Source organism: Mizuhopecten yessoensis, unplaced genomic scaffold, assembly GCF_002113885.1.
Source record: "Mizuhopecten yessoensis strain PY_sf001 unplaced genomic scaffold, ASM211388v2 scaffold6169, whole genome shotgun sequence".
Taxonomy (NCBI): domain Eukaryota; kingdom Metazoa; phylum Mollusca; class Bivalvia; order Pectinida; family Pectinidae; genus Mizuhopecten; species Mizuhopecten yessoensis.
In genome coordinates, this window is record NW_018406415.1 from 37,792 (window position 1) to 65,458 (window position 27,667).

Consider the following 27,667-nt stretch of genomic DNA (forward strand, 5'->3'; position numbering starts at 1 on the left):
CACCCTCGGGTTGGAGATTTCTCTATTACACACTGTACACCCTCAAGGTCGGGGATGATTATTTGTTTCCCATCCTATTATTTCAGTCACAGCTCCACCGACATTAGTCTGCCATATTTGTAAACAAAAACACAAGTGGAGTATGAATATCGTCAGTCACTTTTGATGACGTTCCAATTACCGATGACGCATTTTAATGACCTCACAATTGAACACGTGCTAATCGGCATGAGGCTATCTCCCCCTAGGGAATGACAAGCTTATCTTTCCCGGCTAAAACGGGAAACACCTATGAAGGGTGGGAGAAAAACTGTTCTCCCAACCTTCACAGGTGTGTCTCCCGTTTTAGCCGGGAAAGGTCAGCTTGTCACCCCCTAGGGGAAGGTAGACTAGCCTCGTGCCAATTAGCACGTGTTCAATTGTGACGTTATTAAAATGGGATTAGGAAATCTGTCATATCCGGAGCGGCTTTAAAGTCTAAGCGGCCTATCAGGGTGGTCAGGTGGTGCATTGGATAGCGCTGTCGCCTTTCACCAAGGCGGGCGGGATTCGATTCCCCGATCGGACGTGAAAAGGTAGTGGGTCATTTGCCCGACCACGTTGGTTTTCTGCGGATACTCCGGTTTCTTCCCGAATTAAAACCATCCGCGTACAAAAATCCTGGCTAACGAGAGTGAGTGATGAATACGAGCTGAAATAACTGGTTTCATTATTGTTGTAAAATAAATCAAATTTATTATCAAGTTTATATCTATCTTTACATTCTGCGTTTCTTTGACTGCACAATATTTTTTTAATCATCTCATGTTTCTCTTATCTGTTGACGCATACCTACCGTTTATCTATTTTACCTACGTGGAACTCTTATTGTGTTCGTGGGTCATGAGCATACAAATTAACATGATGCCTTTGTTTACGGGAAATAAGATTAATTTTACTTTTATACAGTTACTGACCTTTATAAGTTCCTTTTGGTTACGTGATGTTTCTGTGAACAGTTGTTCAAATGATAATGAGTCTTCCCTGCCTCTGATAAAACCATAGCGGACAGTGAAACCTTTCTAAGAACATAATAAGCAACAGATGATTTTCAACGGGAAAACAAGATGAAAAGTATGTCGGCCTTTAAGAACACATTGGGTGATATTTCAGCTGACAAATCAAAACAAGACTGCTCAGTGAATAGTTTAAACTGATGTGCTGGCAATCCTAGATTATGTACCTATGAAGAACCTATACCTAACATCCTGGTCGAATTAAGACACAATTTTTAATATTCATGAATAGTTTGAAGACATAGTGGATTTTCATTCTAAGTCGATTTCTTATGAATAAAGACTTAGTGGGTGAGGGTTGGTAGGTGTAGGGGCGCGAAGTTACCGATGGTGGTTTTTATGGCAATCTGGAAACACAATCAACTCACAGTCAGAGTCAGTGGGAGTTATCGCCCCTAACACAAGCGCTGCAAACAATTGCACTAAATATATTCTTAAAAGATTTCTTTGCAGTGTGAAAACTTTGATGAACAATCAAATACGACTGATCACTGATGATGCCACGATATAAAGTAGCGTATGGCACGCACACTTAACATTTAATTCATAAAAGTGATATCTCTATCAATGTTTGAGATATCTCACACTATCTCACCAACTAATTGAGATACATTTTATTGTATCTCTATTAATATAGGTGATACCCTACATACAATAAAGATATCTTCGTTAATGCTTATTGAATGATACATCCCTATACAATTAGAGATATCTTTAAGTCATTTAAATATATAACTTTATTTTTCCAAATTACATTCAATACATTTTAATTTATTTTGATATATCTCTGCTTTCAATTAAAAATATCTCTATTCATTTATGGGTATCCATTTCAGATATATTTATTACATTTCAGATATCTCTATTACATTTCAGATATATCTATTACATTTAAAGATACATCTATTACATTTAAAGATATCTCTATTACAGTTAATGACAATCTAATTAAAATATATCTTCACATCTCTCCCGTTTTCTCATGTCGCGTCAACGCATCAGAAAACGGAAGCGATGTGAAGATATAATTTTAATTGGATTGAGTTAAAGATATCTCCATTACATTTAAAGATAACTAAATTACATTTACAGATATCTCTATTACATTTAAAGATATCTCTGTTATATTTACAGATATCTCTTTTACATTTAAAGATAACTAAATTACATTTACAGATATCTCTATTACATTTACAGATATCTCTATTACATTTAAAGATATATCTTTTACATTTAAAGATATCTCTATTATATTTACAGATATATCTATTACATTGCAGATATCTCTGTTACATTTCAGATATCTCTATTACATTTCAGATATCTGTATTACATTAAGGAATGCATCAATACGTTAAATATACAATGAATTGTATTTTTGCAGACTAAACTATCTATTAATTTTTGGAACAATTAACTATCTGTATTAATTTTTGGAAAACTAGACTATTCATAATGTTTAGGTACCCTAAACTATCTATATATCTTTGTTACACTTAACTATCTGTAAGTTTTTTGGAACACTAACCTATGTACATGTATAAACTAAATTATTTATTATTTTTTGGCTCACTTAACTATACATATTTTTGGTACACTAAGTGTTTTCCTAGAAAATAATCCAGGGGTTTTACTTTCTCCCAACACCGTTACTTGTACATGTAATGGTCAACTAATAATACCGGTGAAAATGAAACCTTTGCAAATAACGGTGAACGTTTAATGCGATGTATTGCAGCATTGGGTAATATTTAAAGATATCTCGACATAAATTGTATTCCTAGATATATAGTTCGTTGATAATGTTTTTTCCCCCATGATGGAAAACACGAAAAGTGAGAAGTTGAAAATCGTTTTAGATGACTTTTGGAGCAATCAAAGTATGAAAAAGCATGCTCGTTTAAAAATTTACGATAGTTTTCATGGAATTATTGAGCAATACTCTTCGACTGATGCAAGGTCGTACTGGAGACTTGTTAAACGACTTATGAAATCTGCTGGCTGGCCCTATATTATTCCTTCGTTAGTTGACCCCTTATCACATAAAGTTATTATTGAAAATCCTGAGAAAGCAGATTTATTTAATAAATATTTCTGTTCAATTATTGAAGTTGACGATAACAATACCGAAATTCCCATAATTCCGAACAGGACTTAGAGTGTGTGTGATAATATTAGAATTGACGCCACAGAAGTCAGTGACATCCTCCAGGGACTAGGCCGGAACAGCGTCTGGTTGCGACGACATCAGTCATTATGTTAAAATAAATATCTCATACTGTTTGTAAACCATTAACATTATTGTTTAATATGTCGCTATATACTTGTACTTATCCACCTATGTGGAAATCAGCAAAAGTTATGCCCCTTTTAAAATGTGTGATAGGCATTCTCCATCAAATTACCGACTGCTATCATTATTATCTTTTGTAGGCAAAGTATTTGAGAGGGTTATTTATAAGCATGTTTATAGTTATTTTATGAGGAATTCTCTCTTTTATGAACATCAGTCTGGCTTTATGCCAGACCATTCTACTGTTTATCAATTAATTGAAATTTATCACAATATGTGCATGGCACTTGAGTAAAAGAACATTCTGTGACATATCAAAAGCTTTTGATAGGGTTTGGCACTTGGTGCTATTGGCAAAATTGAAATCTTATGGAATTACTGGAAACCTTTTGGGATGGTTTAAAGTTTATCTTTGTCATAAAAACCAGAGAGTTTTCATTGCTGACTCACTTTCGTCCATTGGTTTTATCAAATCAGGAGTACCGCAGGGTTCCATTCTTGGCCCTTTACTCTTTATAATATAAATAAATGATATTGCTGGAGTTTTACGTTCTACATGCGTCTTTTTGCTGACGATACCACCATATTTAAATCCTCCACACTTTGTGTTGATATTGAAACCGAGTTAAATCAAGACTTACTGTCGCTCGATTCCTGGGCAAAGCAGTGGCTAGTAAGTTTTAACCCTGGTAATTCGTAAATCTAAATGGTCAACTTGATCTTATCTTTGGTGGTAAAATTTTAAATTTTACTGAAACGCATAAACACTTGGGTGTTGTTTCAAATTTAAGTGGGAAATGGTCTGATCATGTCAATTATGTTTATAATTCTGTTATGAAAAAGATAAATGTACTCAGGAAGTTAAAATATATCCTAAATAGGATTTGTTCAAAATTTATACCACATTTAATTTACCGGTGTTTGAGTACGCCTGTGAATTGTGGGATGGATGTACTCTTAACGAATCGGAATTGCTTGAAAAGGCTCAAAGAGAAACATTAGGTATCTTTACTGGTCTTCCGTCATATGTAAACAACACCGCTTTATACAATGAAACAGGGTTGGAAAAGTTATTAGACCGAAGAAGAAAGAGAAAACTGCAGGTGTTATTTACGATAAAAAACAGTATTTCACCTTATTTTCTTAACGATCTCTTACCACATACGGTTGCTTTTAACAATACCAATCCACTTAGAAACAGAGATGATTTTATCGTTCCAAATCATAGACTTTCTTTTAGATGCTCTTCTTTTTTACCACCAACATTACTTTCTTGGAACGGGTTAGACGTGGAAACAAGATCTTCTCCTTCGCTTTTTACTTTTAAATCCGCTATTTCACATCCAGTTAATGAAAAAGCACCATCTTTCTACAGTTTTGGAGAAAGAGAACTTAATATATTGCATACAAAGTTGAGGTACAAATGTAGTCCGTTAATTATGACCCTTTTAGAGTAAATCTGACTGAGAACTCTGAATGTATTTGTGAAAACCCTGTGAGAATGTCTACCACTTCTTTTCCATATGTCCTCGTTATAATATACAGAGACGTACTCTTCTTTCAAATATAGATGATTTAAATCTGGATGTTGTCATTGATATCAATTTACTGCTCATAGGAAATGAAAATCTGTCTGTAGAAGTAAACACTTCAATATGTAGAAATGTGCAAAAGTACATAAAATCCAGCCAAAGGTTTAGTTAATGTGATATGACATTAACTCGTCATATTTGTATCTGTTGTATTATTTCATTTATTGTATGATAAAATGGTATTCATTGTGATCAAATAACGCTATTTCTCAATTTATGTAAAATTTATTGTGGAGAGGGCCTTTGTAATGTTGATATAACTTGTGCCTAATCCGTTTGCTTCATTTATGCAATAAAATATGTTTAAATCAATCAAACCGAATTTTATTTGGATAACATTGATTCATTCTTAATGTTATTCTTGTAAAATTATTTGTTAACTGTGCTTAAAATATCAAACAATAAATGATTTTTTTTAATAAATTGCCATTTTAATATCATATTATAATATACATACATTGCAAGGATATATTGATTTTTCAATATTTTTGACTACAAACAGCAGTGCAAAGTTGAGGTACAAATGTAGTCCGTTAATTAAAAAAGTCAATGCAGACTTTGGACTCACTCAACGTGACAGTCGTGTTGTCATCTCTAGAATATGTAATATAGGCTTTGTCAATCTGAAATGAAATTGTAAATATGTGAAATTGTTCATGACCAAATGAAATTCTTCTTTCTATATATATATAAAGATCTAACTTTGATGTTTTCAAGTGGTGTCCCATTTAAGCCCCATATTGTAAACGACGTAGAAAGAAATCTCTGCGCGATTAGATAGTTTTGGTCATTGTATATTTCCGAGGTACTTGCGTTTGTTTCCGTACCTCGAATAGAAGGGCATTCATTTCCATAAACCACACCGGAGGTTGGCGCGCGCCATGGGTCACGGGGTAAACTTCGCCCTACGTCATCAAATAAAATCAACGAATTGCCGATAAGCTCACTAGGAACTGATAGACATGAATTTTTATGACTAATATTTGAAAGTAGTAACTTTTGGTTGAGGGAAAATTTCCACTCATCCCATCCCTTCGCTTAAATATCTGGACAAAATAACCAAATTTAAAAAGGCATTTTTTTTGTTTTTGATAATATGGCGAAACATGTTTTTTTATGTACTTTTTATTTTTAGTGTTCAACAAATTCACATATAAATGGCGGGGTTACGAAATCAACCCACGACAGGACAAATGTCGAGTCGCGATAAAAACACCAAAATGATGAAATAATATACAACAACCACATTTAATCAATCTTTAAAATAATACAATTTCATATATTTATATACATATCACACTTACATTTTATCACAGTAATAGTACTATCTTAGAACAGTCACACTTCAAAATCTAGAAACGGTTAAGTACGATGAAAAAAACAACATTCGACATAAAGGAGGTAGAATACATAGAAAAAAATACCACGGGAAAAAATCGTGATAAGTAGAATGGAGAAGATCTCGACTTTGAAATATAAAGAAAATTAATATGTCAAGAAAATAGTCCTCGAAATAAGCGGGGTGATCGAGATATCAGAGTTTAAAATACATTGACATAAACTATCGGGAGAACAAAAAGATACTTCGAGATAAGTGAAGTGTCCAAAGATATCAAATTCATAAGTTACAGTAACAACATCGATAAATACTTTACATTGCATACATGACAATTATGTAAAACTGTACATTCTTACATCTATGTAACAGTGTGTTTAATTAGGTTATACCGATATACGACGGGAAATATGTATCATCAGTGTTTTGTCTCTCGTTCTCCAGTTTCCCTGGTCATATTAATCCCTTATTCGGAGCATTTCTTGAAAAATAAGCAAGAGACACCAAAACCCGCATTAGGAACACGTCGGCCGATTGTGTCTTTGATGAAAGAAACTGTTATCAGGGTGCAATCGGGATCGGCAAACCTCGGTTGAATCGTTCCAATGGAACGAGTCATCCGAGGAGTTCCGAGTGATCTGAGCGAGGTGTTCCAAATCCATACCCGAGTTCCGAGTGACTGAAGCAGACGCGACAACAATGGCGCGTGAACGTGATCATCAGTTATGATGTTATTGTTCTAAAATTTACATGTCTACTGATCTTGCTTCGTCCACGTAAAACATACAGTAATTTTCAGAGAAACAAAACAATCTATCGTTTAAATGTCGCACCAGACATGTGGAACCGTAGCATAAAAATGGACGAGATTATAATACTGACAAACCTTAAGAAAAAAAAATCTTATCAAAAATGGAAGCTATTCCCAAAGAACAGCTACACGGTAAACTCACTTACAAATATTTATCAAGTATGGACATTTGTTGCGGGAAAGATGTGGTTATATGAACCCGTGAATGAGATAGTAACCGAGACGAAGCAGTGGTCTATATAACGTTCAGGTTCATATATCCCCATTTTCACCGAAATCAAAGTCCATATAAGTTATATAAAAAATGAATGATGCTGCTTTTTCATCATCAAAGTAGACGTGACGTAAGACGTAACGCAAAGAGAATTGTGCTGCAATTGGTAGAAACCATTGTGACGTCACAATATTGAATTGACGTCATACTTACAATGTTAACCTGCTGTTTTTCAAAATAGTAACACAGAGTTAATATTACATATCTCCGACCTCCCCGTGTGATTATGATCTAACCAATAAGGCTGCAGGGGAAATGTTGTGTCATCTGATAATACGCAGTATGGTGTACGCGATTCTTGTGTAGTTAATCCGTAAAGGTGATTAAAACGGGAATTGGATGGCCATCATCCGCATCATTATTTTATCTGTTTTAAACTGTACACACAGAATCTTATACAAATGAGACCAAAGTGAGTATGGGTCAATCCAAATACTACTCTTAACACGTTTTCTCTTCCCTTAAAGCTATATAATACATTTCATATTACATGTAACTATGTTTCGGTACTAGAGTTATCGCCCTTATCTTTTTAATGGATGTTACCTCTGGAAAAAATAGGAAAACCCTATTGACGTAGGCACTTTAACCAGATCAGGACTCGGATGTTCAAAACCTGTTCATTAAAACTTACAAAATGCGATTTTAAAAATATCTAAACATTTACAAGGTATTTTTTTAATTCGATTTTACTTATATTGATGTCTATACATATATATTTAGTTTTTAATTTCAATACAGATTTTAAAATACTCTATGAGAATATATTTAATGTCTCGATCAACACTTTTCTTTAAAAATCGTGTTGGTCTGTTCAAACACGCCGTTGTCTTTGTATCGCTTGATCATCAATATTTTGGAAGCGGCTTCTTATTTTTGTGTGTTGGTCACTTAAAGCCTTCTATATGTCATATAGTTTGAAAATATTCAAGGAAGCGTCCTGACCGCAATGCACGTCCGTTGCTCTTTATCAGGGATGTCTTTCTGTCTTGGTTTTACTCGAAGACATAGGAGATAATGGCAGTTCGTATCTAGACCCGAAATAAGAAAATTCCGTGTAGATTTATGCAGGTTCTCGGTTCTGATTTTCGATGTTTGACCTAAGAGTTGGTATTCCAAGCTAAAGCCGGTCTCGATTTCATCTTCAGACGTCCATTCTAGATTTATTCCGTTGTCGGTCTCAATGATTTTTGTAAACCGGAACATCGACGATCCATTTCCGGTGTGTGGACGTAACGTGACGAAAGGATCTGGAGTAGTTTGTCTGGTTGTTTGTTGAGGCGAAACAGTTGTAATGTTTTCACATACTCCTTCTTCATGCGCAGAATCGCAAACAAGTTCCTCTTCCGGTATTTCCCAGAGAGCTCTGTTCATGTACTTGCCGGGTGTATTGCAGTAACTTTCAATTATGAACTCGTTGAGAAAATCGTCTGCGATTCTGTCGATTATCCATTGACGTAAGAAACGATGTCTACAGTCACAATCTAGTGGATTTCTTCCCAGATATAAAGTATCCAGTGACGTCAGATGTTGCAGGACGCACCGCCCGAGCGTGCGAAACTGGTTTCCTTGGAGATAGAGGACCTTCAAGGACTGCGACAAACCGTAAAATGTTTTCTCGTTTAGCCGACTGAATAGGTTTTGTTGTAGCTTCAATTCTTCAAGATGGGTATTGTGTGTGAATTGAAAGTCTGGAATTTCGGTAAGGCCTGTGCTATCAAGCTGCAGAGTGTGTATCTGTCGGAGATTCCGAATCGCTCTCCACATCTCGGATTCCGCTACAGGCGTGCTTTTCAGGTATAATTTCTTAAGAGTTTCCTCCAAGCCGTGTAACCCCTCGGACGTGAGATTAAACTCTCGCGTGTTTTCGCCACTTAAGTCCAACTCTGTGAGCCTTGGAGTGTGTAGGAACATTCCGGGAACCAGTGACGAGATCATGTTTCCGGAAAAGTCAAGATAAGTCAAATTCTGCAATCCTTGTAATGAACCCGGCTGTAGAGAAATGATTTCGTTCGAATCCAAATTCAGATATTCTAGCGACCTCATATTAAAAAACAGTCCGAGAGGGAGCCGTGTAAGATAGTTGTGTCCGATATTCAGCTGAGTAAGTTTTCTCCAAGTCGGAGACGCCAAGGGACCTATGTTTCCAGCATCTAGCTGGTTCAAATGTAGACCAAGATATTCTAATGAATGTTCGATCCCTTCAAAACAATCCGGAACGAGGTCACGAATGGCATTATGGGACAGATCCAACACTTTCAACTTCTTGAAAGACGAAAACGCTCCAAACGGAATTCGCCTCAAGTTGACATACACAGCGTATAACTCCTCTAGATTTTTCAACGGCATTAAACCAGAAACTGGAAGGTTTCCGAGCTGCAGGTATTCCATTCGTAACTTTTTGAGATTTGGAAGCCTGTCTTGAAAAGCATCTTTTGTGATGTAGGATATATCCATATTTTTCAGCACGAGCTCTTGTAAGTTAGACAGGCGACTGAAGTCTGCGTTTACACGTGTAATTGAATTCTGTTGAAATCCTTTCAGCGTTAACTTCTTTAAATTTCTCAGAGTAGACAAAGCACGGTATGGAGGAGGGTGGCGTCCATTTCCTTGCAGCGAAATTTCTTCAAGGGACATCAGCAATCCTTTAAATGCTTGATGGGAAACAAAATCCAGAAGGACGTTATCGATGCGAAGGACACTGATCTTTAATCCTCTAAACGCACTCGCTGGAATAATTGTTATGTTATTACATCTGTCGCAATTGTCCTGATTGGCGAGAGTGAGTTCGTAGAAAAGTTCGTCCGAGGCTCGGAAGTCGGGGACGCGACTAAGACTACGTGATCGGCAGTTGATTATACGACCTTTACCCGGATGTCCCCTCTCACACCTGCAGAGGTCACTCGGGCACTGCTGCTGTGCCAAGATGGCTGCAATTCCAGTCACCAAAACGAGGCCAACAAGGAAACATTTCGTTCCCGTCATTTCTCGCTTTATTTTCTGTCTTTAGGGACACTACAACAGAATAAAACAAAAAAAAACATTACAATTGAAATGTTCAGGAAAATAATAAAACTGTTTGTTGTTTGTATTTGTTTACGAAGGTTTAATAATTGGGACCAAAGAAAGATACATACATATCTATTTTCCGTATTATTGTTTTTTATCTATCCATTTTTTATAAATTAATTTGACTTTCGTAACCGTTTAAATGAATCGTGAGGTTTTAGTTGATTTTCGAAAAAAACACCTCCTCTACACGATAATTTATATATTTGCGATTAAAATCATGCAGAAATTCACGTATACTTCGCGAAATACATCCTCAATAACACAATATCCTGAGTATGAAAATAAAATCAAGACAAAATGTTAGACAGGTGACTTAAACATTCCAAACATTCTCGGGATACCTTAAGTATATTAATGGGATATTTGGTATGTTAAGTAGAAGTTGTTAGATACATGAAATGGTTTTTCGTACTGTACAGTAAAACTCGCACGTATTACTCCTCTATTCGTTCGAGTGTACATGTTATCATGGACTGATGTTATCCCTATACAAAGGTCAGAGGATGTTCCGAGTAGACATTTGTTATGTATTTGTGTTTATGTGAATGTTAGTCACTGGCCATAAGTATTGGCGCATAATGGCGACGTCATTAAGTGAATAAAATGTATTCCTATCTTTTTCAGCTGTATCTTTGCCATTATAACACGTATTCTCACAAAACCAGTACCGGAACAATTTGTGGATGTAGGAAATTGCGTATACATTCAAAAAGAGTTATTCCCCTTCCTATGTGTTTATATTGTCCTCTGCCCGTCAATGACTCCAAAAAGCCGTGAATTACCCCCAGCCGTTAAAGAAGACATTGTAAAGCTGTCTAACAGTGGTCTTTCGGCTCGAAAAATTGCAGGGTTTTTAGAACTTAAAGAAAGAACCGAACAGAACTTGTTGAAGAGATTCCGTGAAAGGGAAAGTGTCGAAAATTTACCAAGAAATGGCGACCCAGAAAATCGTCTGACAGGTCTGATCGTAGTGCTCGAAATTTGCGTTTCTCGGCTATGTTTTGGGGATGTATTTCCTATTTTGGGGTCGGAACACTTACATCTGTTGATGGAAATATAAACACTGATAAGTATATTTTCATTTAAGATGAAAATTTATGGCCTGTTGTCGCGGGACATTTTGCAATTACACCCTGGATTTTACAAGAAGATAAGCTAACGAGTGGAAAACTGTAAATAATATCAGAACTTTACCATGGCCATCCCGAAGTCCAGATCTCAATGTGATTGAAAATGTTTGGAAAACAATAAAAAGCCGTCTTTCGAAACGTTTAGGAGAGGTTCAAAACAGAGCAGATCTGATCAGAGTTGTGAACGATATATGGTCAAGTTTGCCTTTGTGCTATATTCGAAACCTTCATAATTCACTACCAAAGAGATTACGAAGTGTAATTAGAGTTAGAGGACAGAAAACAAAGTACTGAAAATTTCATATAAGTACCTTCTTTATTTGCCCTCCCTTATAAGATCCTAGCGTGGGTGGGGGTTGGCTGCATTTAGTAAGGCCAGGTTACGTACAAGCGTATGCTGGTCTCCCTCAATTAGCCAGGTGGCGGTTTTGCCCCCCTCCTTTAATAGTCACATAATTGTTTTCATTAGGCATAATGCCTATATGTAATCAGATCAGTATGATGTGGCATGTTTTACATGTTGTGTATACATGTTTTTATTTTACGTTGATTTTGTCCTGATGGCCCGAGTAATTCAATCGTTATACGGTTTTTACCACTTTAACAAGCGCAATGACTCAGATATTATTTTGGTATTTTTTAATTCAAATGACTAGCGCACTAAATACAGCACTAATAAAAATAGTATCCCTTCTTAGAAAAATTCAAATTGTCGATTGTGACAAGGTTCGCTCTAAAATAGAAGGATGGTCCAAGTGCTCTTTTCGTACATGATAAACTGTTTGTCTATAACTACCATCTCTCTATCACGATCGCGTGCATAAAATTACAATTAGTCTGTAAAGATCACAAGTAATGCTTGCTGTCTGTCTATAACGACCTCCTATATACAACTACGGCTGTTTATAAAAACCTCTTTATATAACGACTGTCTGTCTATAACGACCTCCTGTATACAACTACGGCTGTTTCTAACAAACACTTTCTATAACGACCACCTATATACAACTACGGCTGTTTCTAACAAACACTTTCTATAACGACCGCCTGTCTATAACGACCGTCTGTCTATAACGACCTCCTATATATAACTACGGCTGTTTATAAAAACCACTTTATATAACGACTGTCTGTCTATAACGACCTCCTATATACAACTACGGCTGTTTATAACAAACACTTTCTATAACGACCGTCTGTCTGTAACGACCTCCTATATACAACTACGGCTGTTTATAACAACAACTTTCTATAACGACCGTCTGTCTATAACGACCTCCTATATATAACTACGGCTGTTTATAATAACCACTTTCTATAACGACCGTCTGTCTATAATTACCACGTGTATGCAACTACCATCTGTCAATAACGGCCAACTATATGTAACTTCAGCCTGTCTATAACGACAACCTGTAAAAAAACTACCATTTGTCTATAACTTCCACCTGCCTTTTTAATTACCAAACAAGTGTAACTATTACCTGTGGATAGAAACCTGTCTATATTAAACTATTGCTTGTAAATCACTACTGGATTATTAATCCCTGAACTATTTTCTTGTTTTCTCAATAAGATAGGAGCCTATACCTTTACGAAACATTTCATTATCATATTTTTTCACACTTTCTCTCTTTGGCGTTCGTTGTGGACAGATTAAATTGTAAGCACGTGCATTAGTCATATAATTATAATATATCAATGTATATTATGTATATGAACGTGTACGTGCACCCTCCCGTATCACACCATAGCCACATATAGCTACGTCAGCTAGTGTTAGGCCTTGACGTGTACACCGTCATGAAAATTATACTCGTTGAACATTTCCATTTAATTATATGTTAAGCTAACAAATATAGGAATAACGGTGACTAGGCGGTACCATACGGTACCAGTTACATAGATATTGATGAACAATGGAGAGCATACAAGTGTACAAAATGACGCACTTCCCACAATAGTACACAGATTATGTAACTCTCTGGGCCCAATCCTCTATGCTTTGTTAGGGTAGCGGGCCGAATATCAAAAAAATAAATTATATTCTAACTTTTCTAAATATGAAGTTTCATAGATGCACAAACATTTTCTGTGTGTTATTTGAAATATTTAAACTGTAACTTTGAAATCTTACACAGGTTTGAACAAACCTCTCTAAAAAAAGACAATGATATTTGTTTTTCATTACATTACTATCAAGCTGACAATGCGAATCCAACGGTTTGCTAGTGTCTAACTCAATGACCATCCAAGCTATAATGTGCCACGACGGTAATTCCCTACCATTATCGTCATGCATGGAAAATGTCGATGACGAATGTTTGCGGAAAGGAAACTGACTAAGACATACCTGTGATCGTAATATATATAGTTTCGACTTTGTTGCTAAAGATAGCATAGATTGAGTTACGGAATTAACGCTTTATGGGTGCTTCCGACGGTGTTTGAGTGGGAGTGGTAAATCAAATGATTCCTCCCTGCGGAATTTGTGAAAAAGTGCCAAATCCAAAATGCGGCAAAAAATTCTCTTTAAAAGATGGGGTTTTTTTTTTTTGTTTTTGTTTTTTATCTTTTTCACTTTATACACAAACATTGTACGAATAAAACGCGTCGTGACGTTTTCCAGACCGACCCGTCCCTGCAACAAATTTCATCCTAGAAACTGTTTGCTAGTATTTACTGCAGTGTTAACAAATGACACGGTTTACTTACCGTACAAACACGTTATTATATTGATAAACAATAAACAAACAACTTGTTGACATATTTTGTCGATTTCATGCGTTAGTCACCCAAAAACATGTGATAATATCATATGGCTAGTGTCCGAAATACTGAAACGAGTTGAAGTTTGGTGAGGTGAACATTTTCGCTATTTCGCGATGTTTATAGATTATCTGGATTCCTTTCAGGGATGTTTAGAATACATATGTAAACGTCTAATAAAAATAAAACGACAGAGATGAATGATACACAGTTGTTCAGACTTTTCCCACATAAACCCGTGCTAAATACTTCTGTCATAATTGATATAAAATGTATAAACTTTTTTTTTTGTATCATGTTAGTACATAAAGTTGAACAATCTTTACTTAAAAATCACCCTTAATCAATACATCTAATCCATCATTCAATAAAATACCACCCTTTCTTTCCCTTTTTAATTATTACTTTATGACTAATAAACAAAAATCATTATTAGTATTACTTATTTTGTCTTTATTTCAAACGAATAAAAAAGAGATGCCATTTTCTTATGCAATTATGACTACAAAGATTAAATATTAGGAACAAAATTCTTACATGTACCAGTATAATCTTCTAACGAGCAAAAGTCCAATATATTTTCGATAAAAATAACTGAGATTTTCAAAAACTCACTTTCCATACTGAAATGTCTATTTCACATGATATATGACTGTAGTTTATTTATAGAATTAATTCGTATCATTCTAGTCAGCCAACATAATTTGGAAAGTTCCATTTTTAAAGGTCTCTAAACACACAATTGAAGACACCTTCCATTTCCTTTTTAACTGTGATAATTATGTTGAACAGAGAATTAAACTTTATCGTGAACTGAATGCATACATCCCCCTTACATTGAATCTACTTCTTTTTGGAGATATAACAATTTCGGAACAAGAAAACAAAATTATTTTCATGAATACTCAGCAATATACAAGGCTCGAACAGATTTTAACACCCTCCATCCTTCAAAATCGACATCTTTATTGATACATGTATCTTACTAATACTAAAAGATTGACAACACGAGTTGCAACATATAAATATACGTACATATATAAATATAATGAAGTCGTGTGTTTGGGCTTTCTCTGTGCGGACGGACTAGTTGAAACGGAAATACCAGCAAGAGCGGAGTGAACAGGAGGAAGTTATAATAGCACGGGATGTGATGAACATTGATCAGAAGAAAGTTGTGAACAGAGAATAGTATAACTAGTCCGTTCGCATGGAGAAGGAACAACCACGTGGTCTGAAATATATTTTCTTAAATTTACAGTCTTGTTGCAGTACTTATCTAGTACTCTTAAAAAATCTGACCCTCTAACCCCTTCTTCCCTCTCTCTCCTCCCCTCTCACCATCCCCCTATCTCTCTCTCTTCCTTTATCTACATGTGCATGTTTATATTTGTGAGCATGCGTGTGGTTCGGTGCGTGAATGTTTGGGTGTATGTATGTCACTGATTAATTAATTTATAATACATAGCTTATTTACGTAGTTCTGCCATCATGAAATTTTGTTAAAATAATATTATTGTACAGGGAAAGGGCTTGATATAAGTTGTAAAACTTGTGCCCAATTCCATTGCTATGTAAAAAAGGCAATAAAATATGTTTAAAAACCAAAAACGCAATTGACGATATTGAGAAAGCACTGAAATTATCCTCAATGGACATCTTGATGGCTAACTTCCTATCATCACTGAATTAATTTGTTTTCATTTGTGAAAAAAACACCTTTGAGGGGTTTAAAACAAAGTTTATGTATTCATAAATCTGCCAATGTCTCGAGTACACTGACAAATCAAATAGGTGTTCACTTTCCTCTGTAATGACCGTCTCAGTACTGTATACATGTTATATTTTACAACTGGTTAAATTTTGCGCAGCAATCGTTCTGTAGTAAAAGCGAACCTGCTGTCCATTTCACTGTCGCCTATAACTCAATATAGCGGTTATGTCTTGGTCATTTTGTACCTTAAACGTTCTTAATATGTTCAAATCTCTTTCTCACTGAAACCCCATTGATCGATATATAAGGAAAACACTTACCTGTGTTATTTTTTCAGTATACTTAATCCACAATGTAATGAATGGTTCGTTTTTTTCTGTAAACGAAGGGTCTACATATAGCTCAGTTAGTTTCGAACAGTATGATTCAGTTGTGGTCGGTACAAACGTAAAATATATAGACATTGACGGGAAATACCATGATTCATGTAACTCACGCATGCGCGGTTACGCGACACACTTCCGGAAGTAAAATATACTTTGATACTTGATGGACTTAAGTGATAGCAAGTGCAATGTCACTAACTGATGCGATGAACCTTATATAAATAATCTTGTTTACGATGTAATGCGATACGTTTGTGTTTACAATGTATTGCAATCTGTTGTTTATGTTACCCTTACTCATAATATGTACTAGTCATTCATGAACTGTGTACATGTTTGCTCAACAGTAGATTCTGGGTTTCGTTGAGAAAGATATTGGCTGGTTGCAAAGGCTCTATATATAACCACGGATAATAATCTGTGAACCGCTTTGAGACGACCTACGAACTAGGTTGTGACAAAGCGGTATATAAGAACCTCGAATTATTACTATCAAAAATTGACAAATTCAAAGCCTCAGAGCAAAGCTTACTGAACACATTCAAAAATACATGTATGTGACAGAACGGCTCGGAACACATAGAACACATTCTGTGAACAGATGTCAATGGGAACACATACTCTGAACAATGGCGTCACAGAATGGCTCAGAACATAGAAAACGTATACCCTGATCAGATGTCAATGATGTCAGAGAACGACCCAGAACACAGAAACCATATACTCTGAACAGATATCAATGGCGTCACAGATCGGCTTAGAACACTGAGAACACACAATCTGAACAGATATCAATGGCGTCACAGAACAGATGTCAATGGGAACACATACTCTGAACAATGGCGTCACAGAACAGCCCAGAACACAGAAAACATATACTCTTAACAGATGTCAATGGCGTTTGCTCAACAGTAGATTCTGGCTTTCGTTCGAGCAAATTAAAATAAATTATTCATCGTTTGTTCCTACGTACGTGTTAACGTTTTTTTTCTTTGTCATGTATCTCCAATTCTGTGGATTGTTATACAATCTCAAAAGAATTTTCTACCATGTATCTACAAGTACATTGTTTTTTTTATATCTTCAAACTTTACTCATATAGTTGTCATCAAGTAAACTATAACGTCTTTTTCATAATTATCATCATTCGTTTCCTTCAAAAACAGATATCGTTGAAAAAAAGAAAGAAAACAAGCACAAAAATTGTGAGGACGCCGGGCTCGTGACCGAAGGGTTGCGGGTTCGAGTCACGGCACGCCTCTGTGTTTTATCTTTGAGCAAGATACTTTACACCGTTTGTTTCAGTCTACTCAGCTGTTAATGAGTACATGGTTGGGCAGTGCTAGAATGGTTGAATGCCAGCTGATAGCGCCGAAATGGCAGCTCCAGCTGTGTGCTCCCCAGAGAGTTGAGAAAGATATTGGCTGGGTGCAAAGGGTCCATATATAACCACGGATAATAATCTGTGAACCGCCTTGAGACGACCTACGAACTAGGTTGTGACAAAGCGGTATATAAGAACCTCGAATTATTATTATCAAAAATTGACAAATTCAAAGCCTCAGAGCAAAGCTTACTGAACACATTCAAAAATACATGTATGTGACAGAACGGCTCGGAACACATAGAACACATTCTGTGAACAGATGTCAATGTCGTCACGGAACGGCTCGGAACACAGAGAACGCATATTCTGAACAGATGTCAAATCCGTCACAATACGACCAACAACACAGAGAACACATCCTCTGAACAGATGTCAATGGGAACACATACTCTGAACAGATGTCAATGGCGTCACAGAACGGCTCAGAAGATAGAGAACGTATACTCACTCTGACCAGATGTCAATGGTGTCAGAGAACGACCCGGAACACAGAGAACACATATTCTGAACAGATGTCAATGGGGTCACAGAACTTCTCAGAACAAAGAGAACACATACTTTGAACAGATGTCAATGGCGACACAGAACATCTCAGAACAAAGATAACACATACTCTGAACAGATGTCAATGGCGGCACAGAACGGCTCAGAACACAGAGAACACATACTCTGAACAGATGTCAATGGCGTCACAGGACTACCCAGGACACAGAAAACATATACTCTGAACAGATGTCAATGGCGTCACAGAACGGCTCAGAACATAGAGAACGTATACTCACTCTGACCAGATGTCAATGGTGTCAGAGAACGACCCGGAACACAGAGAACACATACTCTGAACAGATGTCAATGGCGTCACGGAACGGCTCAGAACATAGAGAACGTATACTCACTCTGACCAGACGTCAATGGTGTCAGAGAACGACCCGGAACACAGAGAACACATACTCTAATCAGATGTCAATGGCGTCACAGAACGGCTCAGAACACAGGGAACGTATACTCTGAACAGATGTCAATGGCGTCACAGAACGTCTCAGAACACAGAGAACAAATAATCTGAACAGATGTCAATGTCGTCACAGAACGACCCGGAACAAAGAGAACAAATACTCTGAACAGATGTCAATGTCGTCACGGAACGTCTCGGAACACAGAGAACAGATTATCTGAACATATGTCAATGGCGTCACAGAACATCTCAGAACAAAGAGAACACATACTCTGAACAGATGTCAATGTCGTCACGGAACGTCTCGGAACACAGAGAACAGATTATCTGAAAAGATGTCAATGTCGTCACAGTACGACTCGCAACACAGATAACACATACTCTGAACAGATGTCAATGGCGTCACAGAACATCTCAGAACAAAGAGAACACATACTCTGAACAGATGTCAATGGCGTCACAGAACGGCTCAGAACATAGAGAACGTATACTCACTCTGACCAGATGTCAATGGTGTCAGAGAACGACACGGAACACAGAGAACACATACTCTGAACAGATGTCAATGGCGTCACGGAACGGCTCAGAACACAGAGATCGTATACTCTGAACAGATGTCAATGGCGACACAGAACATCTCAGAACAAAGAGAACGCATACTCTGAACAGATGTCAATGGCGTCACAGAACATCTCAGAAAAAAGAGAACATATACTCTGAACAGAAGTCAATGGCGTCACAGAACAACCCGGAACACAGAGAACGTATACTCTGATCAGATGTCAATGGTGTCAGAGAACGACACGGAACACAGAGAACACATCCTCTGAACAGATGTCAATGGCGTCACAGAATGGCTCAGAACACAGAGAACACACGGAACGGCTCGGAACACAGAGAACAGATTATCTGAATATATGTCAATGTCGTCACAGTACGACCCGCAACGAAGAGAACACATACTCTGAACAGATGTCAATGGCGTCACAGAACAACCCGGAACACAGAGAACGCATACTCTGATCAGATGTCAATGGCGTCACAGAACGGCTCAGAACACAGAAAACATATACTCTGAACAGATGTCAATGGCGTCACAGAATGGCTCAGAACACAGAGAACGTAAACTCTGAACAGATGTCAATGGCGTCACAGAACATCTCAGAACAAAGAGAACACATACTCTGAACAGATGTCAATGGCGTCACAGAACGGCTCAGAACACAGAGAACACATACTCTGAACAGATGTCAATGGCGTCACAGAACATCTCAGAACACAGAGAACACATACTCTGAACAGATGTCAATGGCGTCACAGAACGGCTCAGAACACAGAGAACACATACTCTGAACAGATGTCAATGGCGTCACAGAACGGCTCAGAACACAGAGAACACATACTCTGAACAGATGTCAATGGCGTCACAGAACATCTCAGAACACAGAGAACACATACTCTGAACAGATGTCAATGGCGTCACAGAACGGCTCAGAACACAGAGAACACATACTCTGAACAGATGTCAATGGCGTCACAGAACGGCTCAGAACACAGAGAACACATACTCTGAACAGATGTCAATGGCGTCACAGAACATCTCAGAACACAGAGAACACATACTCTGAACAGATGTCAATGGCGTCACAGAACGGCTCAGAACACAGAGAACACATACTCTGAACAGATGTCAATGGCGTCACAGAACGGCTCAGAACACAGAGAACACATACTCTGAACAGATGTCAATGGCGTCACAGAACATCTCAGAACACAGAGAACACATACTCTGAACAGATGTCAATGGCGTCACAGAACATCTCAGAACACAGAGAACACATACTCTGAACAGATGTCAATGGCGTCACAGAACGGCTCAGAACACAGAGAACACATACTCTGAACAGATGTCAATGGCGTCACAGAACATCTCAGAACAAAGAGAACACATACTCTGAACAGATGTCAATGGCGTCACAGAACGGCCCAGAACACAGAAAACATATACTCTGAACAGATGTCAATGGCGTCACAGAACGGCTCAGAACACAGAGAACACATACTCTGAACAGATGTCAATGGCGTCACAGAACATCTCAGAACAAAGAGAACACATACTCTGAACAGATGTCAATGGCGTCACAGAACGGCCCAGAACACAGAAAACATATACTCTGAACAGATGTCAATGGCGTCACAGAACGGCTCAGAACACAGAGAACACATACTCTGAACAGATGTCAATGGCGTCACAGAACATCTCAGAACAAAGAGAACACATACTCTGAACAGATGTCAATGGCGTCACAGAACGGCCCAGAACACAGAAAACATATACTCTGAACAGATGTCAATGGCGTCACAGAACGGCTCAGAACACAGAGAACACATACTCTGAACAGATGTCAATGGCGTCACAGAACATCTCAGAACAAAGAGAACACATACTCTGAACAGATGTCAATGGCGTCACAGAACGGCCCAGAACACAGAAAACATATACTCTGAACAGATGTCAATGGCGTCACAGAACGGCTCAGAACACAGAGAACACATACTCTGAACAGATGTCAATGGCGTCACAGAACATCTCAGAACAAAGAGAACACATACTCTGAACAGATGTCAATGGCGTCACAGAACGGCCCAGAACACAGAAAACATATACTCTGAACAGATGTCAATGGCGTCACAGAACGGCTCAGAACACAGAGAACATATACTCTGAACAGATGTCAATGGCGTCACAGAACATCTCAGAACAAAGAGAACACATACTCTGAACAGATGTCAATGGCGTCACAGAACGGCCCAGAACACAGAAAACATATACTCTGAACAGATGTCAATGGCGTCACAGAACGGCTCAGAACATAGAGAACGTATACTCTGATCAGATGTCAATGGTGTCAGAGAACGACCCGGAACACAGAGAACACATACTCTGAACAGATGTCAATGGCGTCACAGAACAACCCGGAACACAGAGAACGTATACTCTGATCAGATGTCAATGGCGTCACAGAACGGCTCAGAAGATAGAGAACGTATACTCTGATCAGATGTCAATGGTGTCAGAGAACGACCCGGAACACAGAGAACACATACTCTGAACATGGGGTCAAAGAACGGCTCAGGACACAGAGAAAACATACTCTGAACAGATGACAATGTCGTCACAGAACGACCCGGAACACAGAGAACACATACTCTAATCAGATGTCAATGGCGTCACAGAACGACCCAGAACACAGAGAACACATACTCTGATCAGATGTCAATGGCGTCACAAGAAAGACTCAGACTACTCTGTGGTGAAGATATACTTTAATAGAAAGAAATTATCCAATGAATCAAACTTTTTTCAGGTAATCAATGTCCTCTTGTCGAGTTCCGCAGAGACTTAAATCCTTGAACCGTAATGTTGAAAACGACTAAAGGACCTGTTACAGGAACAAAAGAATTTTGCCCACAAAGCAATTTAACCATAACTTGGTTATATTTGTAGCTCACTAAGACACGACCCATGAAATATTTTTAAAAAATTAAAAAGGTCCCCAGGGCCTGTGCTATGAACTATTTAGTGCCGTCTTCCAAAGGTGTACGACAGGGTTCACTTTTTTGTCCAAAAAACTATCAAAACAATGTTTTACGCTATCAAATAATATTATATTATTTAAAGTAGGATCTGCTGCAAATTATGAACTCAGATATGTAACAAAACTTTGCATAATTAAAAAGTTATAAAATCTTAAACTCTCAGAATGTTGGTATTTTCATACACTTTTTTGCTACATCAATTGTTTAACGGAAGTAACACACCAATTTCCGGTCCTTGTACACCAAAAGTCTTTTAATGTTATTTGGTGCATTATGTTGAGATACGATAGTAAACATTTCAGAAAATTTGAGAACCGATAAATTTGTCATATAAATGTAAAATTGTAGCAACGTCTATTTCCAAATAGAATCCAACAACCTTCTGACCTATAGTCATGTTTGATCATTTAACAATACGTCGCACCAATTGATTATCGCAACTGATCAAATTGTCATCAATAAGGTCTACTGCTCATGATGAGCCCAACTATAAAGCTAGATGTTGCAAAATAAAAAAGTTATGCAGTCTCACACACATAAAAGTTTAGTATGTTATGTACATTTTAAGTTGTTTCGCATCTTTACGGAAGTGATAGACATATTTCCGGTTTTTGTACACCAACATACTTTGGATAGTATTTGGCACATTATGTTGACTGACGATAGTAGAAATTTCGAAAACAATCGGTATTCGGTAAATGTGTCATCTTAAGGATATTATGTTGTAAGACCAATGTCAAAATAAATCTTCAATAACTACAGGTCAATGCAAGTATTTCATAATTAACCCAAAATAATTCCAATATACTTTCAAGGTGGATGATATGGTTTATAGTAGAGTCTGGAGCAACTGTTTAACTGAAGTGTGTAGCCTAATGGACTACAAATGGAATCTTAATGGTAGAATTGCAGTTAGTACAATGGCCCAAATAAATAGGTTGTGGTAATTGACCTCCTTGGATAAAACGCTATTGGTTCCGAGGTCATAACTCATATGAGGCTGTTGATAATTTGGCCAGAACTGACAACTGGTTTCAAGACAGATCAGTTTTTAATTTTGCCCAGAAAAAAAGGAGCAAGTCTTCGGCCTGTAGTTATTGAAGATTTATTTTGACATTTAGGAAAACAAATTGTGCAGTAATAGAACGCGGACCAATAAATTGTTCAATAAAAAGAACAAATTAGGACAAGTTAATTGTGCAGTAATAATAACATTGCAAACAAAAAAGTGTTCAATAATAGGACCAAATTAGGACAAATTAATTGTTCAGTAATTTAAACAAATTAGGACAAATTAATTGTTCAGTAATTAAAACAAATTAGGACAAATTAATTGTTCATTAATTTAAACAAAATAGGACAAATGTATTGTTAATTAATTTAAACAAATTAGGACAAATTTATTGTTCAGAAATTTAAACAAATGAAGACAAATTAAGTGTACAGTTATCATGACATTGTGATCAAATGAATTATACAAGAACAATTACTGTCTTTAAAAATAAATGTGATAGTGTTGACGATGGTATGAACGATTACAGTCTTGGGTTTTTACCCTTTTTCTATTATTTATATATTTCAGTAGACCAAAAAAAAACTTAGATGATCTTATTTAATTGTTTTCAATGCCTTTTCCGATAGATGTGCTTTACCGGTATTTAAACCTGTATGTGCATAAATATGTCTGTTTCCTAGAACGGGATAGATCTTATTAGACATAAGGATGTGAAATAATAACGTAAAACTGGACATATAAGGTGAATGAGAGATATTGACTTATTAGCTAGTATTTGATAAAAAGGGGATCGGATATAAACTAAATATGAAATAGTTAGTCCCCCATTCAACCTTAGTCCCCCGTTCAGAACTTTTAAACAAGCGAAAAGATCAAAGATCAGTTCACTCAAAAAAACTTTGTCAAACAAATGTAGTTGCCAATCCTTTCAAAAACTGCGCTCGCATATGAAATAATCCCAATGAGATTCACGGTAACTGGCTGAAACTAGACACATAGGTGAAGCTACAGGCTTGGAGACCGGAAACCGGATGCATGAATATGAGGACAGTATATTCTAAGCAAATTCGGAACGCTATCGGGAACGAGTTCCGGCCACGCGCAGAGAAACTTCCCCTTTCCCCGGATGGCTCGTGACCTACTTTGGATTAGATGCAGGTGTATTGACATACAAATCAAAAATGTTTATGCTTATTTGATTTTAAAATTTTGATCCTAACGCCCGCGCAATAAAAAATATATATCTACACCAAAAGGTAAATAATTAAAACTATTGTATCATTTGCATCAAATATTAACCATTTTCTAAATTTGAATTCATGGCTTTTGTTTAGATATGCAATTGTGTTTTTCGCATGTTCACAATTTCGAAGGGCGTCACACCCGAGTAAAAGTTCACCAGACTCCTGTTGTAGTATTGGTCATATTCAAGTAATGACACGTACTCATAGCAACAAAGCACACTTAGGAGCCGCCCATCACGCAAAGGAATAGCATATTCCCTAGTGAGATAATGGCGACCAAACAATGGGTCCATATCATTTATCAACTTGTATCCTTGGAAAACCTCTGGTACAAGTGTGGGCTTCAGCAGTTAACATATTTCATGCAAATCATGATATTCGCAACAAATTCTTCAATCCTGAAACAACTGCGATAAGCAAGCACTGTTGGTTGGGGAAGGGTTGGTTTTATATTATTTAACGTCCTTTTAACAGCTGAAGTCATTAAGGACGTTCCCCTTGTGTGCTATGAATGAGTATACGTACATGCGTGTATGTGTGCTTGAAACAGGGCATGTTGGTTTAATTGCCTCCTTGTAATAGTGCGGATTTGTAGCCGACTTTATAGTGTTATCTCACTGAAATACCATGCCGAAGGCACGCAACAATATTCCGCCCGGTCACATTATACTGACAACGGGTGAACCCGTTGTTGCCATTCCCCTAAATGCTGATCATGAACGTTAAACAGGAAATAACAACTACCATTTTTAAGGACTTTGGTATGTCCCGGCCTGGGGGCAGAACCTATTGCCTTCCTCTTCTGGTCGAACGCTCAACATTAAAACCAAAAGTGAGTTATTGCCAAGCAAGGCGCTAGGAAATCAAGGGTAGTTAGAGGAACAGAAAAAAAAGAAGAACCCAAATATTACAATGGGTGCAGCAGATTTATGTTGGTCGCTTTTGTGTCCCCAAATAGAGGATACAAATGCAAATCCCCAATTATGCAGGGGTTTCCACAAAAGTCGCCTCTTACGATCCATGCAGTGGGTAACAATACGTTAATTGGGGAAGAAGACATGTTACCATCAAGAAATGGAAAGATCATGGTCGAATATTACTAATAAAAAAAGGACATTTCATCATCGGACAATCATCTCGCTTATCGCACAACTTAGCATTAAGACGACCAATTAATTTTGTTTAGTTCAAAGTTTGATAAACAAAAGTAAATCCTAAAAACGTATGTGAGCAGATGTGGAACTGAGTTATCTGGAAGTGTTTCTTGCCCCATGCATGGCATTCTGGGTAAAACCAGAGGTGATCTTCCTTCATCATTATTCGCTTTCTTTTTTCAACCCCACTAGCTGAAACACGTTCTCTTCAAATGCAGAAACAGTAAACCTTTTATTGAAAAGTTTAAGTCTTCTAAAATACATGAAAAGGTTGAGCCTGACATTTCCCCGCCAACACGGTACTTGTGCCTCAATGAAAACTACTACCGAGATATCTCTCCATAGTATACACTACAAGCTCTTAAGTCGAGTGACAATGTGCACCCTGTTGACATACTGTAAACTGAAGTCAATGGGGTTAGTGTGTGGCCGGAAGGTTGAGTGTTTGAGACGGATATGGTTATATGTCTCGATCAGAAAATGTAAACAAACTGCACTGTCTGGAATCCATGTACAGTTACATTTATTGTAAGTAAAGACGAATACGCAGACCAAACGTGGGTGTATATGGAGGATAGGACGGGGAAAAGGATAACGATATTGCATTTAGTTTTGTTTAAATTTGGCAACATATAATAAAGAACTGTACATTTGTAGGTACAAGTTATATATACGCTTTTAATTTAAGACGATGGAGATATCGTTCAGTTCTTTTCGACAAAGACAGAAATTGTTCAGTAACATGTTAGTCAAACGACCCAATAAAGCTTCGCTAGCCAAGGGTTACTCTCCATAAACTTTGCCTTTACTAGCAAAAAGCTTCGCTTCATAGAGCTTTAATAGCCAAGGGTAACACTACATAGAGCTTTAATAGACAAGGGTAACACTTCATAGAGCATTAATAGCCAAGGGCAAAACTGCATAGAGCTTTATAGACAAGGGTAACACTTCATAGAGCTTTAATAGACAAAGGTAACACTTCAAAGAGCTTTAATAGCCACGGGTAACACTGCATAGAGCTTTAATAGCCAAGGGTAACACTTCATAGAGCTTTAATAGCCAAGGGTAACACTTCATAGAGCATTAATAGCCAAGGGTAACACTTCATAGAGCTTTTATAGCCAAGGGTAACACTGCATAGAGCTTTAATAGCCAAAAGTATAACTTCAGGCATCTTTCTAAGCCAAGGGTAACCTTTTATAATATGTGCGATATGTTCGTGTTTGTCTCCTTGTGATAGCGCGGAACTGATGCCGACTTTATATTGCTACCTCACTGAAACATACTGTCGAAGACACCCAGCAGGACACCCCACCCGGTTACATTATACTGACAACGGGCGAACCAGTCGTCCCACTCCTGAATTGCTGAGCGTTAAGCAAGGAGTAGAAACTACCATTTTTACAGACTCTGGCATGTCTCGGCCAGGGGACAGAACCCAAAGCTTTCCTCACAGGGGCGAACGCTCAACTAAAGACCAAACGTTAGGCATTGTTTACGCTTCATAAATCTTTGCTGGGCAATGATAATGCTTCAGAAATCTTTGCTTGCCAAGGGCATGTTTCATACAGCTGTGCTGCAAAAGGTAACGTTCACAAATATTTGCTAGGCAATGGTAGTTCTTTAAACATTTGCTAGCCAAGGGTCACACACCATACATCTTTAAGAGCCAAAGGTTACACTCAATAAAGTTTTGCTAGCCAAGGAGTACACTACATACACGTGCTTACCATTTTTACACGTCATTCATCTTTGAAAGCTAAAAGGTTACGCGTCATATTTCCTAGCCAAGGATTACTGTAAGCGCCGTACCTCTAGTGTCCACGTGTGTTACACGTGTATGTGGTCAATATTTGAAGGATCTAGCACTCACGGCGTGT

At 37.4% G+C, this 27,667-nt stretch overlaps 1 protein-coding gene across 1 annotated transcript; it reads right to left on the reverse strand.

The window, feature by feature from the left end:
- Nucleotides 1–8,085: 8,085 nt before the first annotated feature.
- LOC110451692 (carboxypeptidase N subunit 2-like) lies at nucleotides 8,086–16,519 on the reverse strand. Its single transcript, XM_021499821.1, has 2 exons — nucleotides 16,367–16,519; nucleotides 8,086–10,376 (listed from the first exon to the last, which is right to left on the reverse strand). The coding sequence occupies exon 2, from the start codon at nucleotides 10,344–10,346 to the stop codon at nucleotides 8,289–8,291; it is 2,058 nt and encodes a 685-aa protein (XP_021355496.1). The 5' UTR covers nucleotides 10,347–10,376; nucleotides 16,367–16,519; the 3' UTR covers nucleotides 8,086–8,288.
- Nucleotides 16,520–27,667: the final 11,148 nt, after the last annotated feature.

Coding starts and splice junctions, on each gene's coding strand:
- LOC110451692 (XM_021499821.1), bottom strand. CDS start 10,346: ATGACGGGAACGAAATGTTTCCTTGTTGGCCTCGTTTTGGTGACTGGA.